The sequence below is a fragment of the Talaromyces stipitatus genome, genomic scaffold (assembly GCF_000003125.1).
Source record: "Talaromyces stipitatus ATCC 10500 scf_1105507295515 genomic scaffold, whole genome shotgun sequence".
Lineage (NCBI taxonomy): Eukaryota > Fungi > Ascomycota > Eurotiomycetes > Eurotiales > Trichocomaceae > Talaromyces > Talaromyces stipitatus.
The window spans coordinates 1,260,446-1,275,250 of record NW_002990118.1 but is presented as its reverse complement, the minus strand read 5'-3'; the positions used below and the strand labels follow the sequence as shown (position 1 = coordinate 1,275,250).

The 14,805-nt window shown below is 47.4% G+C and overlaps 5 protein-coding genes across 5 annotated transcripts; 3 read left to right on the top strand and 2 right to left on the bottom strand.

The window, feature by feature from the left end:
• Positions 1 to 264: 264 nt before the first annotated feature.
• TSTA_044940 (DNA-directed RNA polymerase III largest subunit, putative) lies at positions 265 to 4,949 on the top strand (the record flags this gene model as incomplete). Its single annotated transcript, XM_002484938.1, has 4 exons — positions 265 to 356; positions 440 to 3,610; positions 3,661 to 4,387; positions 4,443 to 4,949. The coding sequence occupies 4 exons, from the start codon at positions 265 to 267 to the stop codon at positions 4,776 to 4,778; spliced, it is 4,326 nt and encodes a 1,441-aa protein (XP_002484983.1). The 3' UTR covers positions 4,779 to 4,949.
• A 370-nt stretch (positions 4,950 to 5,319) lies between these two features.
• On the top strand, positions 5,320 to 6,368 carry TSTA_044930 (autophagic death protein Aut7/IDI-7, putative). The gene is made up of 4 exons (XM_002484937.1): positions 5,320 to 5,456; positions 5,505 to 5,609; positions 5,666 to 5,898; positions 5,954 to 6,368. The coding sequence occupies exons 2-4, from the start codon at positions 5,520 to 5,522 to the stop codon at positions 5,985 to 5,987; spliced, it is 357 nt and encodes a 118-aa protein (XP_002484982.1). The 5' UTR covers positions 5,320 to 5,456; positions 5,505 to 5,519; the 3' UTR covers positions 5,988 to 6,368.
• An 84-nt stretch (positions 6,369 to 6,452) lies between these two features.
• On the top strand, positions 6,453 to 8,076 carry TSTA_044920 (mitochondrial GTP/GDP transporter Ggc1, putative). Its single transcript, XM_002484936.1, has 7 exons — positions 6,453 to 6,734; positions 6,789 to 6,826; positions 6,874 to 6,915; positions 6,970 to 7,083; positions 7,134 to 7,267; positions 7,315 to 7,492; positions 7,542 to 8,076. Exons 1-7 carry the CDS (start codon positions 6,647 to 6,649, stop codon positions 7,875 to 7,877), a joined length of 930 nt encoding a protein of 309 aa, XP_002484981.1. The 5' UTR covers positions 6,453 to 6,646; the 3' UTR covers positions 7,878 to 8,076.
• Positions 8,077 to 8,950: 874 nt separating this feature from the next.
• Positions 8,951 to 10,391, bottom strand: TSTA_044910 (pyruvate dehydrogenase E1 component alpha subunit, putative; the record flags this gene model as incomplete). Its single annotated transcript, XM_002484935.1, has 4 exons — positions 10,210 to 10,391; positions 10,014 to 10,147; positions 9,513 to 9,967; positions 8,951 to 9,456 (listed from the first exon to the last, which is right to left on the bottom strand). Exons 1-4 carry the CDS (start codon positions 10,336 to 10,338, stop codon positions 8,951 to 8,953), a joined length of 1,224 nt encoding a protein of 407 aa, XP_002484980.1. The 5' UTR covers positions 10,339 to 10,391.
• A 256-nt stretch (positions 10,392 to 10,647) lies between these two features.
• Positions 10,648 to 14,268, bottom strand: TSTA_044900 (von Willebrand and RING finger domain protein; the record flags this gene model as incomplete). Its single annotated transcript, XM_002484934.1, has 5 exons — positions 10,648 to 12,118; positions 12,170 to 12,863; positions 12,912 to 13,135; positions 13,185 to 13,965; positions 14,022 to 14,268. The coding sequence occupies 5 exons, from the start codon at positions 14,266 to 14,268 to the stop codon at positions 10,930 to 10,932; spliced, it is 3,135 nt and encodes a 1,044-aa protein (XP_002484979.1). The 3' UTR covers positions 10,648 to 10,929.
• Between the last annotated feature and the right edge of the window lie 537 nt (positions 14,269 to 14,805).

Genomic DNA, 14,805 nt, shown 5'->3' with positions numbered 1-14,805 from the left:
AGAGAGGGGCCGCAAGCTTAGCTTTTCTCGCTGCAAAAAATCGTCGCCGACCCCCGCAGACCTTCAAAAATCATTCTTTCTTTTACAACCTGCAGTACAAAGATTTCATGGCGTTGTGACTTGGGGTTTCCGACATTGATCTCTTTCCGGTCTCATCGGCTACGGGAAGATTTGTGCGATATTACAGCCACCCTGCGCAATCAAAGCCACCTCTGAGTCATCGCAAAAGCTATCATGCGCCGTCACTGATAAACACAAACTGCCATGATGCAGAGCGACATCAAAGTCAGCCTGGGCAAGGCCCAGGTCATCGACAATGTACCGAAGGTTATCAAGGAGTTGAAGTTTGGCGCATTGTAAGTTTATCCATCTTTCTTTGTTTTCACTTTTCCATACACGGAATTTTTCGATGATGGCGAATGTACTAACATCAGGATAGATCAGACAACGATGTAATCAGTCAAGCCGTCGTCGAAGTCTCCGACCGTAGATTCTACGATCTCGAACGAGATCGCGTCGTTCAGGAAAATGGGCCTCTGGATCGTCGACTCGGTATCAGCGGCAAAATGGAAACATGCCTTACCTGCGGTTTGGGCCACAAAGACTGCAACGGCCATTTCGGACATGTCAAATTAGTCCTCCCGGCTTTCCATATTGGATATTTCAAACGTGTTATTGGGATTCTGCAGGTTATTTGCAAGGAATGTTCGGCTATACTTTTACCGGAGGCGGAACGGCGCGCGTTCCTAAAGGAGATGCGGCGGCCAAGGATGGATAATCTTCGACGATTACAGATTGCGAAGAGGGTTGTTGAGCGGTGCAAGAAGACGAGGGAGTGTCCCCGGTGCGGCGCTGTAAACGGCGTGGTGAAAAAGGCTGGTACGGCGGCGCTGAAAATTGTGCATGAAAAATTTCGCTACTATAATCAGTCAACTGCCATGAAGAAGGTTGCGCCTATCAGCAAAATCGTCTTTGATAACTCGTTGACGGAAGCTAGAGCCTCGAATCCTGATGTGGATAGATTTTACAAAAAGGCTCAGGATGATCTGCATGCGCTTCGGGTTATGAATCTTTTCAAGAAGATTACCAACGCAGACTGTGAGCTGTTGGGTCTTGACCCCACGGAAGTTCGTCCTGAGACTTTTCTCTGGCAGTATATTCCTGCTCCGCCGAATTGTATTCGCCCTTCTGTCAGTCAGGATGGAGCATCGAATGAAGATGATTTAACCGCAAAACTTGGTGATATTGTGCAGAGCAACATTACGCTGAGGAATAACTTGAGAAAAGGAGCTCCGGTTCCGACTTTGATGGAATGCTGGGACTATATGACGCTACAGATCGCCATCTATATCAATGGTGATGTTCCTGGTCTGAAAGGCGAGGCTGGCAAACCGACTCGCTCACTGGTCTCTCGTTTGAAAGGGAAGCAGGGTCGATTCCGTGGTAACTTGTCGGGAAAACGTGTCGACTTTTCGGGTCGTACTGTCATCTCACCCGATCCCAACCTACGGATTGACGAGGTGGCAGTCCCGGAACTAGTTGCAAAGAACATGACATACCCGGAAATCGTCACTCGATACAACTTAGAATATCTGAGAAAGCTAGTGCGCAATGGTATCAACAAATGGCCCGGAGCGAAAAAGGTCATCAAAAAGGACAGTGGATTGACTATTTCATTAAAGCACTCTGCAAGGAGTCTGGATTTGATAGCCGCCCAACTGCAGATTGGAGATCTTGTCGAACGCCATCTCGTTGACGGTGATATTGCGCTTTATAATCGACAGCCTTCCCTTCACAAACTCAGTATTCTTTCACATTTCGTCAAGGTCCGGCCTTACAGGACTTTCCGCATGAACGAATGTGTCTGCAATCCGTACAATGCCGATTTCGACGGTGACGAAATGAACCTGCATATCCCTCAAACAGAGGAAGCTCGGTCCGAAGCTATGGAGCTGATGGGCGTAAAGAATAACCTGGTCACACCAAAGAACGGAGAACCCATCATCGGTGCCATCCAGGATTTCATCAGTGCAGCGTATATGTTGAGTAGCAAGGATAATTTCTTTGATCGAAGATCCTTCACTCAGATTTGTCTGTACATGCTTGGGCCAGAAACACGATTCGATCTTCCGCCTCCGGCTATCCTTAAACCTCAGATGTTGTGGACTGGAAAGCAAGTGTTTAATATTCTTATGCGTCCAAACAAGGATGATCCTGTCAAAGTCAATATTGATGCAGCTTGTCGAGAGTTCAAGGCACCGAAAGATGGTCAGCCAAAGGATCTAGACCCTAATGACGGCTGGTTGGTCATTCGAAATTCGGAAATCATGTGCGGTGTCATGGACAAGAGTACCATTGGTTCCGGAAAAAAGGACAATGTCTTCTACATCATGCTAAGAGATTTCGGTCCTCCTGCCGCCGCTGAAGGAATGAATAGGCTTTCCAAGCTTTGTGCTCGCTGGTTCACCAACGTTGGATTTTCTATTGGTATTACCGACGTGTATCCGAGTGAGAAGCTGGTCCAAACCAAGAACGAACTAGTTGAGAGAGCCTACGCTGCTTGTGACGAAGTCATTGCCAAATACAAAGCCGGAAAACTAGAGAAGCTGGCTGGTTGTGACGAACTCCAGACTATGGAGAGTCAAGTTTCTGGCATTCTCTCCAAAGTTCGTCAGCAGGCTGGTGAAGAATGTATTGCGCAGCTCAGCAAGTACAATGCTCCTCTTATCATGGCTACGTCTGGATCCAAGGGTTCCAGTATCAACGTCTCACAGATGGTTGCTGTTGTGGGCCAACAAATCATCAGCAGTGAGCGTGTGCAAGATGGTTTCCAGGACAGAACGTTGCCTCATTTCCCGAAGAATGCCCGTCATCCCCCTTCCAAGGGTTTCGTGCGGAACAGTTTCTTTTCTTCTTTGTCGCCGACGGAGTTTTTCTTCCACGCCATGAGTGGACGAGAAGGTTTAATTGATACTGCAGTCAAGACTGCCGAGACAGGTTATATGTCTCGTCGATTGATGAAGTCCTTGGAGGATTTGTCGGCCAAGTACGACGGGACTATTCGTACCTCATCTGCCAGTATTGTGCAGTTTAGCTACGGTGGAGATGATCTTGATCCGGTAGACATGGAGGGAAAAGCCAAACCTGTTCACTTTGATCGAACGTACAACCATGCGATGGCAATTACACATAACAATAACGAGCGAGGTTTAGAACCGTCGGAAATCAGGACTATTACAGAAGAGTTACTCGCCAAGGAACGACAGCGATATGTTCGCAAGGGTCTCTTTGGCGAAGATCTCCCCTACAAGGACGATAGCGATTATGGTACTGATCAATTCGAGAGTGCGCGTGCTTTCCTCGACTCTATCCAGGAACACATTGAGAAAAAGGCAGTTGAGATGGAGAAGGCGATCAACAGCGCTTTATCGGGAGAAGAAGCTCGAATGGCTCTCGATCACGTTGGGAAGTTGTCGGAGCGGTCTCTGAGATATTTCATCAAGTCTTGTCTTTCGAAATACGAAAAGGCAAAGATTGAGCCGGGACATGCCGTGGGTGCGGTTGGAGCGCAGTCTATTGGAGAGCCTGGTACTCAAATGACATTGAAGACGTGAGTATCCTTACCCTTACCTTGAAGATAAGAATGCTAATGTTGAGTAGTTTCCACTTTGCTGGTGTCGGTAATTTGGCACTTACACAGGGTGTCCCACGTATCAAGGAAATTATCAACGCTTCGAAAGAGATTAGCACTCCAGTCATTACCTGTCATCTTGCGGTCCCGGACAAAGTCCACGCAGCCCGTATCGCCAAGGGAAGAATCGAAAAGACATTTCTACGAGATATTATACACTACATCCGAGAGTCCTGGTCTGACAAGGAAGGTTATATAACCGTCAAACTGAACTGGGACACGATAGAGAACCTACAGCTCGAATTGAGTCTTCCCCAGATCAAAGAAGCTATCATAAACCACCGCCGCTTCAAAGGGAAAGATCTTTCCATCGACGTTCTTCGATCACATATCAAGATACGAGTGGATATGGATCCTAGCAGTAAGGCTGGATTGAGCAAGACTGATATTGCAGCGACCAGCGCAGATCCTTATCTTCGCTTGAAGCATCTCAAGCGTATGTTACCTGATATTCAAGTGTTGGGTCATCCGCAAGCGAGACGTGCTATTATCCACTCGGAACGGGGACTCAATAAACTCCTGGTTGAAGGATACGGGTTAAGAGAATGTATGAATACAGATGGAATCGAGGGTGTGAGAACTAAGACCAACAACGTCATGGAGATGCGGGCTGTATTAGGTATTGAAGCTGCGCGAGGGACAATTATCAACGAAATGAGTGAAGTCATGAAAGACATGGACATTGATCCACGCCACGTAAGTTCCCCGCCTTCCAAGAAAAGACGGAGACAATATACTAACTTTGTCAAAGATGCACCTACTAGCAGATATCATGACCACAACCGGCGAAGTCCTCGGCATCACACGCTTCGGAATGGCCAAAATGCGCGATTCGGTCTTACAGCTCGCCTCTTTTGAAAAGACTGCAGACCATCTCTTTGACGCCGGTGGCACGGGTCGTACAGATCGCGTGGAGGGTGTATCAGAGTGTATTATTATGGGCAAGACTGTGTCTCTGGGCACGGGCGCAATGGAAGTTGTGCGGAAACTTAACTTTTATGAGGGACATACGGGACCGAAGAAGACGGTGTTTGAGGATGCCTGGTCTGAGGTTCATCGTGAGACTGGTCGGAGGAAGAAGAGGTAGTAATCTTACCTCTAGGCGATAGATTTGAATTGCATGGATTGCATGGATGATAATGTATTATGAGTTACAAGTGAATAACAGTGTACAAGCTACCTTGTGTATACAAAGCCTCCATAGATGCAGACGAAACTCGTACAAGATAGGAATAATGACTCACGAGCGTGACTCTATGAGTCACAGGAGATATCTAGATACCACGAGATAATTCTCAAGTACCTGATCAGATATCATGTGTATGTTTATAGGGTTAGGGTATATAGCAGTCTACTGGCCTGCGTGGCGGGGCTCGAGCGGGAAGCTCCATAAGCTTATCGCAACAAAGATCTGTGTATATACATACTATGGACGTAGGTATCATGCTTAGCCAGATACATAGAAATAGGACAGATATATCTCAATCAGAAATAAATATAAAGGATAGAAGTAAGAAATGTTCACCGCCACATGCGTCCCAAGGCGGTCAGGCGGTCATCTGGCGGGGCTTTGCCTCTTCAAGCTGACTGAGCCTTGCCTGGCTGCCTACTCCACTTCCCCTCGAAACACCAACCCGACCGTCATCTTCATCTTCATCATCCATCTTTCATCCTTTATCAACTATACCTTCTCACTCATTGTCGGGACTGAGATACTTATCATCGCCCGGGTTATACTTTCTGTCAGATACAGTTCTAATAATAAGTTCGTCTGACGCTCGATCTTGCATAGAGTATCGCTGACATCCAACAGATAACTACAGCAATCATGCGCTCCAAATTCAAAGACGAGCACCCCTTCGAAAAGCGCAAGGCTGAAGCCGAGCGTATTCGCCAGAAATACGCTGACCGTATCCCTGTACGCCCCATCCTCTCCACTCACATTAGGATAAGAGATTCTGATATTTGTAATAGGTAATCTGCGAAAAAGTCGAAAAATCAGACATCGCAACCATCGATAAGAAGAAATACCTTGTCCCCGCAGATCTCACCGTCGGCCAGTTCGTGTACGTCATCCGAAAGCGCATCAAGTTGTCACCCGAAAAGGCTATTTTCATCTTTGTCGATGAAGTGCTTCCCCCTACCGCGGCGCTTATGAGTAGTATTTATGAGGAGCATAAGGATGAGGATGGTTTCTTATACATTACGTATGTCCTCCCATTCCCAGCCACTTGGGAGAGATATTTTGCTAATATGATACAGATACTCGGGCGAGAACACCTTTGGTGAATGCTGAAGAGAAACCGTGGATGATAAATGCTATGAAATGTGCTAGATGAGCGACGATCTTGACTCAACTGAATGGACTGAACTGAACTACTCGATTGTTTCTGGCTTGGTGCTTAGAGTGCTTTGCAATGTAATGCGGTCTGCTCTGGCTACTCGAGTGGTTCGTCACCTCTACTCGAGGATGAAGCGGCAGATCGTTGTATTGGCGTTACGGATGTCATATTTGCTAGTGTGATGTGATATTATTATTGCTTATTTGCTTGATACGGGAACTATCTATTGCTACTTCAGATACTGCTGTCCTGTCAGTAGTATCATACTGGCTGTCCTAGAGATTTAGATGAATCACGGACTTAAACCGGACCCGATCCACAACTCCGGCCCATCATCAGAACCTGATTACCCCCAAATCGGAATAGCGTAAACCTCGGGATTCTCCAATATTCATTTTTCTCAAGAACTCAGAACTGCTGTAGAACTAACTCACCACCATTGATTGATCTTCATTCTCTCTTCGTTTCTTGTTTTATCTTTTTCTCCTATTTCGATTCGATTCGTCTTGTTTTAGTACGGGTTTAAATCTTTAGTCTGTTTCCTCTCTCTTCGTTTCCGAACCTCGTGCGCAATTCCTTCACCGGGTCGGTAGCACTCACTGATCAACGAAAAATGTCTCCTGCAATGGCTACAGTTGGCGCCGGTTCGGCCGCGAAGGATATCAAGAGGGAATCTGGGACTGCGCGATTGCTCGGTTCCGGTATGTTAATTGGCAATGGATTTGATGAGAGGTGAATATTGACTGGTGGTTTAGGGTCTGCTGGTATTGCGGAGTTGCTTGTTTTTCATCCTGTATGTTTTCCAGCAGCCTCTTGGGGTAGACATGGCTGATGATATAGGTTGACACAATTGCGAAACGATTGATGAGCAATCAAGGACGAGTACGTATCCGTTCAGTTATATTATATTATGAAGGAGAGCTGACGTCTAGATAGGCAAATACAGCCGCTGCTCTAAATCAAGTCATTTTCAAGGACTATGCGACAGCCTCCGTGGGCCGGAAATTCACTTCCCTCTTCCCCGGTCTTGGATATGCTGCTGGATACAAGGTACATCTCTATTTACATGATCTAGTGAATAAAACTGTCTAATTGTATAGGTCCTGCAACGAATCTATAAATACGGCGGTCAACCCTTCGTTCGCGATTACCTAGCACAACACCATGGTTCAAGCTTTGACTCAACCTTTGGCAAGGGAACTGGAAAGGCTATTATGCATGCTACTGCCGGAAGGTATGTCTTTTGACCTCTGTGTGTAATGCCAAATCTGACAAAAGTAGTATCGTCGGAATCGGTGAAATCATCCTCTTACCCCTCGACGTCCTCAAAATCAAACGCCAGACAAACCCCGAAGCATTCCGTGGTCGTGGACTGTTCAAAATCATCTCCGATGAAGGAATGGGTCTGTATCGTGGTGCTGGATGGACGGCCGCTCGTAATGCGCCTGGTTCATTCGCTGTACGTTATTCTTCACTTTGCATGGCTGATTGCATACTAACGGGTACAGCTCTTTGGTGGCTCCGCCTTCGCAAAAGAATACATCTTCTCCCTCCAAGACTACAACTCAGCAACCTGGAGCCAAAACTTCGTCGCCTCCATCTTCGGCGCCAGCGCTTCTCTAATCGTCTCCGCACCGTTAGACGTCATTAAAACACGTATTCAAAACCGAAACTTTGAGAATCCCGAGTCCGGCGCTAGAATCGTCGCAAGTATGATGAAGAATGAAGGTGTAGGTGCTTTCTTCAAGGGACTTGTGCCGAAATTGTTGATGACTGGTCCCAAGCTCGTGTTTAGCTTTTGGTTGGCACAGACATTGATTCCTGCTTTCAGCAAGGTTATCTAATTTTTTTTTCTTCTCTATTATCTGCGGCATGAGGATTTATTATTTTATATGCTGTAATGGTTTTATGGTCAATTCGGATTTGGCGAATTGTTTCTTATAGATTTCTGTTGGATGTTAGGGGGATCGGGTTTGAATGTATTATGCATGTACTTTATTAGTTTAATTGTTATATATTACTCCTCTCTGATTCTCTACTCTATGATAGACATGAGTATCTACATGAAGACTTTAAAAAGTTAATGGCATCAATATAAATGTGGTCCGTGCGTTATCTAAAGTCTGATTATTAGCGATTAACTTCATCAAGACTTCAACTCAGAACACTCATTTCAAGAGATAACTTCCTCATAATTCGAACCAGTTAATTCCTTCAGGTTATATCAGACAACCAAACAACGACACTTCTTCTTAACGCAACAAGTACCATCATCAAACATCAACAGAACGCCGGTCCATACGCATCCAATCGTTCGTCTAAGCACCAGATATCTGATCCTCCGACACACTGGAATAAAGACCATGGCCCATCCCTACTTAATCTCAAAGTACGTCCTTCCTTCCCCCATTCCATCTTCTCTTCCTTATCCAATCCCTTCATAGCTAAACTCACCCTCTAAACAATAAATAGAATAGCAGATCCCCTCTTCGCAATCCTCATCGGCTCTTCATCCGCCGTGCTCAGGATACAGAAGGATATGCGCCAACAAGAACCCCTACCCCAGGGTCATCCTGTAGCTGCCGGAGGCAACTCGGCGAAGCAGGATGTCTCGCTCTCGAAAATTGCAGAGATTGGTGCTAGGAGGGTTGGGATGTGGTGGAGGGGGGAGTTTAAGGGTTTATAATCTTTCTTTCGGGTGTGTATGTATGTTAAGATAAGTTATGTATATGTATATGTATTGCATTGGCTAGATTACACTTCAGTCTACCTACAGAGTAGATAGATGACTCTAAACAAACGAAAGAAAGAATACATGTGGCTCCCAATCCAAGTACAAATTATGCTTCTTTTTGACTCCGCAATACATGATAAAAAGGATCGTCAAATCACCGAGACAAAGAATGAATTAGGTCGACTAATAGTAAAAAGTCTCGTCCACGGTACGACCACGCATCCAGAGAGGCTCACTACCACGAACGAAAATATCCTCATACAAGATACGAGGAGTAGGTTCGGGGGGAGCCATCTTCTCCGCCTCAGCGACTTCCTCATCAACAAAGCTACGAGCTTCCTTGTCAATAGCCTTGAGCTCTTCCTCAGTGACAACAGACCAGTCCAAAAGTTTCTGTTTGAGGCCCGCAATCGCGTCGTGTGTGCTGCGCATACGCTGGATTTCCTCGCGGCTACGGTAGGTGGTGCCGGGATCGGACATGGAGTGGCCTCCGTAGCGGTAGGTGACGTACTCATAGACCAAGGGTCCCTTGCCGGCAATGGCGTATTCGCGTCCGTATTGAACGGCGGCTTTGATGGCGAGGACGTCCATGCCGTTGACTTTGATACCGGGGATGTATTGTCCGCGCTTGTAGTAGTCGGTTAGAGCAGAGGAGCGAGCGGCAGATGTACCCATTCCGTATTTATTGTCTAAAAATTACTATGAGCTTGCGACACGTAGGGAAGGGATAGGAAAGGGAACTCACTTTCACAACCAAACAAAACAGGCAAATTCCAAAGCTTAGCCATGTTAAACGCTTCAAAGACCTGACCCTGATTTGAAGCACCATCACCATAAAGCGCAATCGAGCAAGTCTTTTCACCATTGTACTGCTGAGCAAAAGCCAACCCAGCACCAACAGGTACCTGAGCACCAACGATACCATTTCCACCAAAGAAGTTAGGAGCAAACATGTGCATGGAACCTCCCTTTCCGTAGGCGATACCTTCACGACGACCCAGCAATTCTCCAATAACGGATTTGACGGTTCCGCCGCGCATCAGCGCGAAGCCGTGGCAACGGTAGGCGGTGATGAGTTTGTCTTCGGGGGTGATGGCATGTTCGATACCGACGGCGACGGCTTCTTGGCCTGTGGACAAGTGACAGAAGCCGCGGATTTTTTTTTCCTTGTATAGACGATCAGAGGCCATTTCCATTCGTCTGATCAATTAGTCTCATTCGTTCGACTAGATAGTAGGAAACATACCGAATAGCAACCATGTCATAGTACATCTGCTTCAACTCCTTCTTGGTAGTCTCCAAGGTGTATGGAGGCGGGTCAAGCTCGTACGTCTCAAAGCTCTCATCGGAGAGTCTGACTGTGAAGGGCTTGTCATCTTCCTACACCAGAAAACCACATTAGCATCATTAGCTTGATGGAATAAAAAAGGATAAAAGAATACCTCAGGGATATTCTCAGCATGCGCTGAAGCAGCGTCCGTAGTCACCGAACGACGAATCCCGAAAGGAGCAGCAACGACCTGACGCCTGAGCGGCGCAACCTGGCGCGCCCACAAGGACCGTGAAAGCATTATTATAAAGAGAATGCAATTGATTTCAAAAGTACGAAAACCACACGAAGATCAAAAAGAGAGGAGAGATAGACACACGGAGTCTGCTCCGAGAAAATACAGTAGCAGAGTTGTTGGGGCAGCTTTTTTTGTTGCTTCTTTCAGACTCTCACCGGGTCGGACGGGTTACTTGCCTGAATTATCGGGGGCCATCGGGTTAGGTAAGCTGCGCTAGACTTGATTGGGGATGGTGGGTGTATCTGAATGCAGCGTTCGGTGTATTCTCTCCTAGTACTTAGGTACTTCTTAAAGAATAAACATATCTGGAATTGCACGTACAAGAGACATTATAGACAGACATAGCAATATATCACAGAACAGTGGGAAGAACTGATATACACCAACACAGACCACGACCAAAAACACACACATGAACCCCCTGGACCTTAGAATAGAGAGGCAACGCGACCTGAATGAAACGAAATGGTATCATAGATAAGAAAGGGAATCCGAATAGTAAATATGTAAATGTAGAAGAAAGGAAGATAAAAGTAATGGAACAAGATTCATGACTCGTAGGTATGAGATTGATATATTCAAGAAATGAAGGCATTACTCCTCAGTCAGGGCATCATCGCCCATCTCACGCCATTCCTTGGATTTATCGGTCAACCTCTTCACACCAGCCACACGATCAGACCACAACGCCTCCGACGGCGTGCGATATGTAAAGGCTCTCTGCGACGAAACGACCCCAATAGCTTGAAGAACAGCTTTTCGAGAATCGCGTCCAAACACAGCTGGATGGTTGATCCATTCTAGTGCTGCTTCCAGATCCGCATCTAGCGCCGCCATGACATGTTGATCAACCGCGGCAACGGGCGTGATAGTAGCCGTTTCAGATGCAGCGGATGAACTGTTGGTTTCTTGGAAGTGGGATGAGCGCGGAGATGTAGAAGTAGGTGTTCCAGAAGGACTGTTCGAGTCGGTCAGGAGACCGTGAGAGTTACCAGGTTTGGTAGCACCGGGAGGAAGTGGTGGGAGGCCTCCTTTTCCGAGACCCTTGAGAATACTTCGGGTTTCGTTCAGGAGGTGTTGGGCACGGTCATGTTGACCGCGAGAGACAAGGGTCAGTGCCCTTGTTAGCATGTCGGATGCTAATAGTTCCATTCGTCGTTGTACGATTGATGGATGGGGAGGGATAGGAGGTGTGGCAGGTCGTCCTCCATGCTTGGATCGGGGGTTGGCAGGAAGCATGGTTATCGCCAGGAGCGAAGGACGAGGAGAATGCGTCAAATGTCCCTCGCGAAGGATATCGCCGTACGTGAGATCAGCTTGAATCAGTGGAACTTCTTCAACACTGACGACTCGCTGCTCGTCACCGTCAGAACCGCCTCCGAGTGCCTCAAGACCAGACACAAGACTCTGCCATGGGTCTTGAGGAACATGTTCCTGTGTGGCATTATCAGGCTGAATGACAAGCTGTACGAGGATATCTCGTTTGTCGCCAAATCGCAAATCGCCAAGGGCAGCTTCGGCGTCCTTTCCGGTGGCACGCTTTGTCGTGTGCAGAGCACCGCTAATCTTGACAAACTTGGCTGGTGAGCCTTCTGGTAACCGGAGCTTAAGCTTGACATTTTGGTGTGAAGTCGATTGTAGGGAGCCAAGACAACCGGCGACACATTCTCTAAGCATCATCCAGTCTTTGACGTATGTGTAGCACGCCTTGGTGCGAGTTGATAGTTCAATTAATGTGTCGGGTTTGTGGGTGAGTCCCAAGCCGAAGGAGTGAATTCCAACCCTAGACAAGTGAGTAGAAATTCCAAAAAAAAAGATCATAGGACGAACATACTTAGCGGCCTCCGCTCGTGACACAACAAAGTCGACACTTTCCGGATCAGAAGTTGAAGAATCACTAATGAGTAGAATAGTTGAAATAGGATTGTTGGACTTTCGCTGCATCAACAAATCCATAGCAACATTGGCACCCTCAACAACATCCGCCCGCAAGCTCTTCTGGCCAACGGGTCGCAGCGAGTTTAGAATCTTGCCCCAGCCATTCCATGCTTTGGTAGTCATCCCAACAAGAGGTACACCACCACCACTCGATCCAAAAGTAACCAAGCCCATTCTATCGCGGGGTCCTAGATTCTGTACTAGAAACTTCAATGCATCGCGCAGCAGAGTAATTTTCAACCCTTGCATAGATGATGAAACGGGTATCACAACAACCAGGTCTAGTGGAACATGGAAACTGGCGGGACCCGGATCTCGCATCGAATTGGTGTATTCTGTCAAAGCAGTGTTGTTGGACTTATTAGCACCGTAGGACGATGTCGCTGACGACTGGCGTTTATTGGTTTTTGTTGTGCGATAATCATCCTCTTCTGGAATTCCACTGTCGGCATCGTAATCCCTGAGATGTTCGGGATTGTGTAATCCTGTAAAAGCGCGGCGCCATACATCCAATTGGCCCCTGTTTTGGAATCGGAGATGGAAGCAGGGTAGGTCACTGACGGAGAGGTTCAGGGTAAGAATTGGTTCCTCTGAATTAACGTTAGCTGGTAGTTTACATTTAAGATCGGTTGCATTACCGGTTACCACTTCGACCTCACGCAAATGTTTTTTGATGAGAATAGAGCCCTTTAATGTGCAACGGGTGGTTTTACGTTTCGATCCGTACGCAGCTGCATCAGAAGCTAATTTCTTTTCTCTTACGCAGATGAGCATTTCATCGAACAAAAAGCATTCAAGCTCTTGCCACGACTCGCGATCTTTGCCAACATTAAGTAATCCGTGTAAACGGAGTTTTCCAAATCTATACAAGTCAGCTACTATTCCAAATCTAGTCAAGGCTGAGAGCTTACCGGTTGAATTCAAGCCCATGCCAATTCTCAACTCGCAAATGGAGATCCTCCGCAATTTCATCCAAGTTCTCACGAGCCTCTGCAGGGATAGAACGGCTTGATGCGACAGTTGGAGAACGAATGGGCGAATACACATCTTCCGGAGGAAGCTGAGCATGGAGAGGCGTGAAACGGAGGTCCTCCATATCCGGTCGCCAATGGCCATCTGGAACTTCTACAGTAACCAAACAGGTAAGAGGTTGCTGTTGCCGGGAGCGACTGAGCGTAGGAAACTCGCTACGCACAGTGACAATAGGAGCAGGAATCGGGTTTTTGATTACGCCAGACCGTGGACTCAGATCCGATTCCATGGCTTGTACGTCGTAATCGTGTCGCCGGCCAGTGCTCTGTTGCTGTCCATCGGTGTATTCACCCGACGACGCAACGCCTGTGTTTCCACTGTCTTGACGGCTATGGCTCGTCTGTCTTCGAGAACTGTTGGATATCAACCGCTCGACCCTTTCGCGTTGACTACCAGCGTGACTACCAGCGTGACTACCGGCGTGACTACCAGCGTGACTACCAGCGTGACTACCGGTGTGACTACCGGTGTCACGACTATCCCGCCTGCTGAAGTTATGGTCATGTTGTTGCTGCTGATGCTGCATTTGATATGACCTGTGATTTTCTTGCTGGGACTGCTGATGGCTACGATGGTCCCACGGTGTCGGCGTGGCCAGACCGCTTCGAGTTGTTCCAGCGTCGCTAATTGACGCAGAGCGGACTATGTTACTCAGTTTCTCTATTGACAGTGTTCAGTAGGGCATTCCAATACCGCCTGGGAAAAGAGACACTTACCGATATCCAAGACATTCCCACCTCGACTCGTGTCCAAACCTAGCGGCGCATTACAGGTTGGACAGTATTGGGATTCGAATTCCTTGATATACTCGTAGAAACAGGCTTCATGCGACACATGAGTACATGAAAACTGTAAGATTCGTTCGCCGCGCAAGGTGTGTTCCAATGGCTCATCGCATACGGCGCATACACTTCCGACAAAGGTGCGCTCTCTCCGAGTTCGTGCGCGATCGATATCCATCATTGCGGTGCTGTTCCGACCAGCACGAGAATTGAACGAAGTCTGTGAGCGATCCGAATGAGACGAAGCCGGCCACGGCTTCGCTCTGTCTGAGTGTTGCGACGGCTGCTGCTGGTAGATCGAGCTGGATGTTGTGTGGTGTCCCGAGATATATGATTGTCTCGACCGAGTGCTCTCTGGACGGTAGTCTGACTGATTGCGAAAAGACGGTCGAAACGATCGAGTTGTCGAGACAGAATCTGCGCGAGAACTACTTCGTGGGGAAGAGAAATATTGGTGCTGGTCTAGATCCGATTGGCGGACAAGCTCTTTGTTAGCGATTCATTCAGCGTGACTTCTAGAGCTAACACAACATCGGCGAATAAAATGGGGCGAAGGGGGGGGGGTGTTTTTTCTTCTTTCTTCCACTTTCATTCAAGAAATAAAATGAAGTCATTGCACAAAGAAATACCGAGTCTCGAATGCATTGGGGCCGAGTGGAATGGGGGATGTAATGGGATGGGTGCGGGGAGGGCCAAGATGATACCCCCGGTCAGTATG

Coding starts and splice junctions, on each gene's coding strand:
- TSTA_044930 (XM_002484937.1), top strand. CDS start 5,520: ATGCGCTCCAAATTCAAAGACGAGCACCCCTTCGAAAAGCGCAAGGCT. Junction 5,610..5,665: donor AATACGCTGACCGTATCCCT/GTACGCCCCATC, acceptor TATTTGTAATAG/GTAATCTGCGAAAAAGTCGA. Junction 5,899..5,953: donor GATGGTTTCTTATACATTAC/GTATGTCCTCCC, acceptor AATATGATACAG/ATACTCGGGCGAGAACACCT.
- TSTA_044920 (XM_002484936.1), top strand. CDS start 6,647: ATGTCTCCTGCAATGGCTACAGTTGGCGCCGGTTCGGCCGCGAAGGAT. Junction 7,268..7,314: donor ATGCATGCTACTGCCGGAAG/GTATGTCTTTTG, acceptor TGACAAAAGTAG/TATCGTCGGAATCGGTGAAA. Junction 7,493..7,541: donor ATGCGCCTGGTTCATTCGCT/GTACGTTATTCT, acceptor TAACGGGTACAG/CTCTTTGGTGGCTCCGCCTT.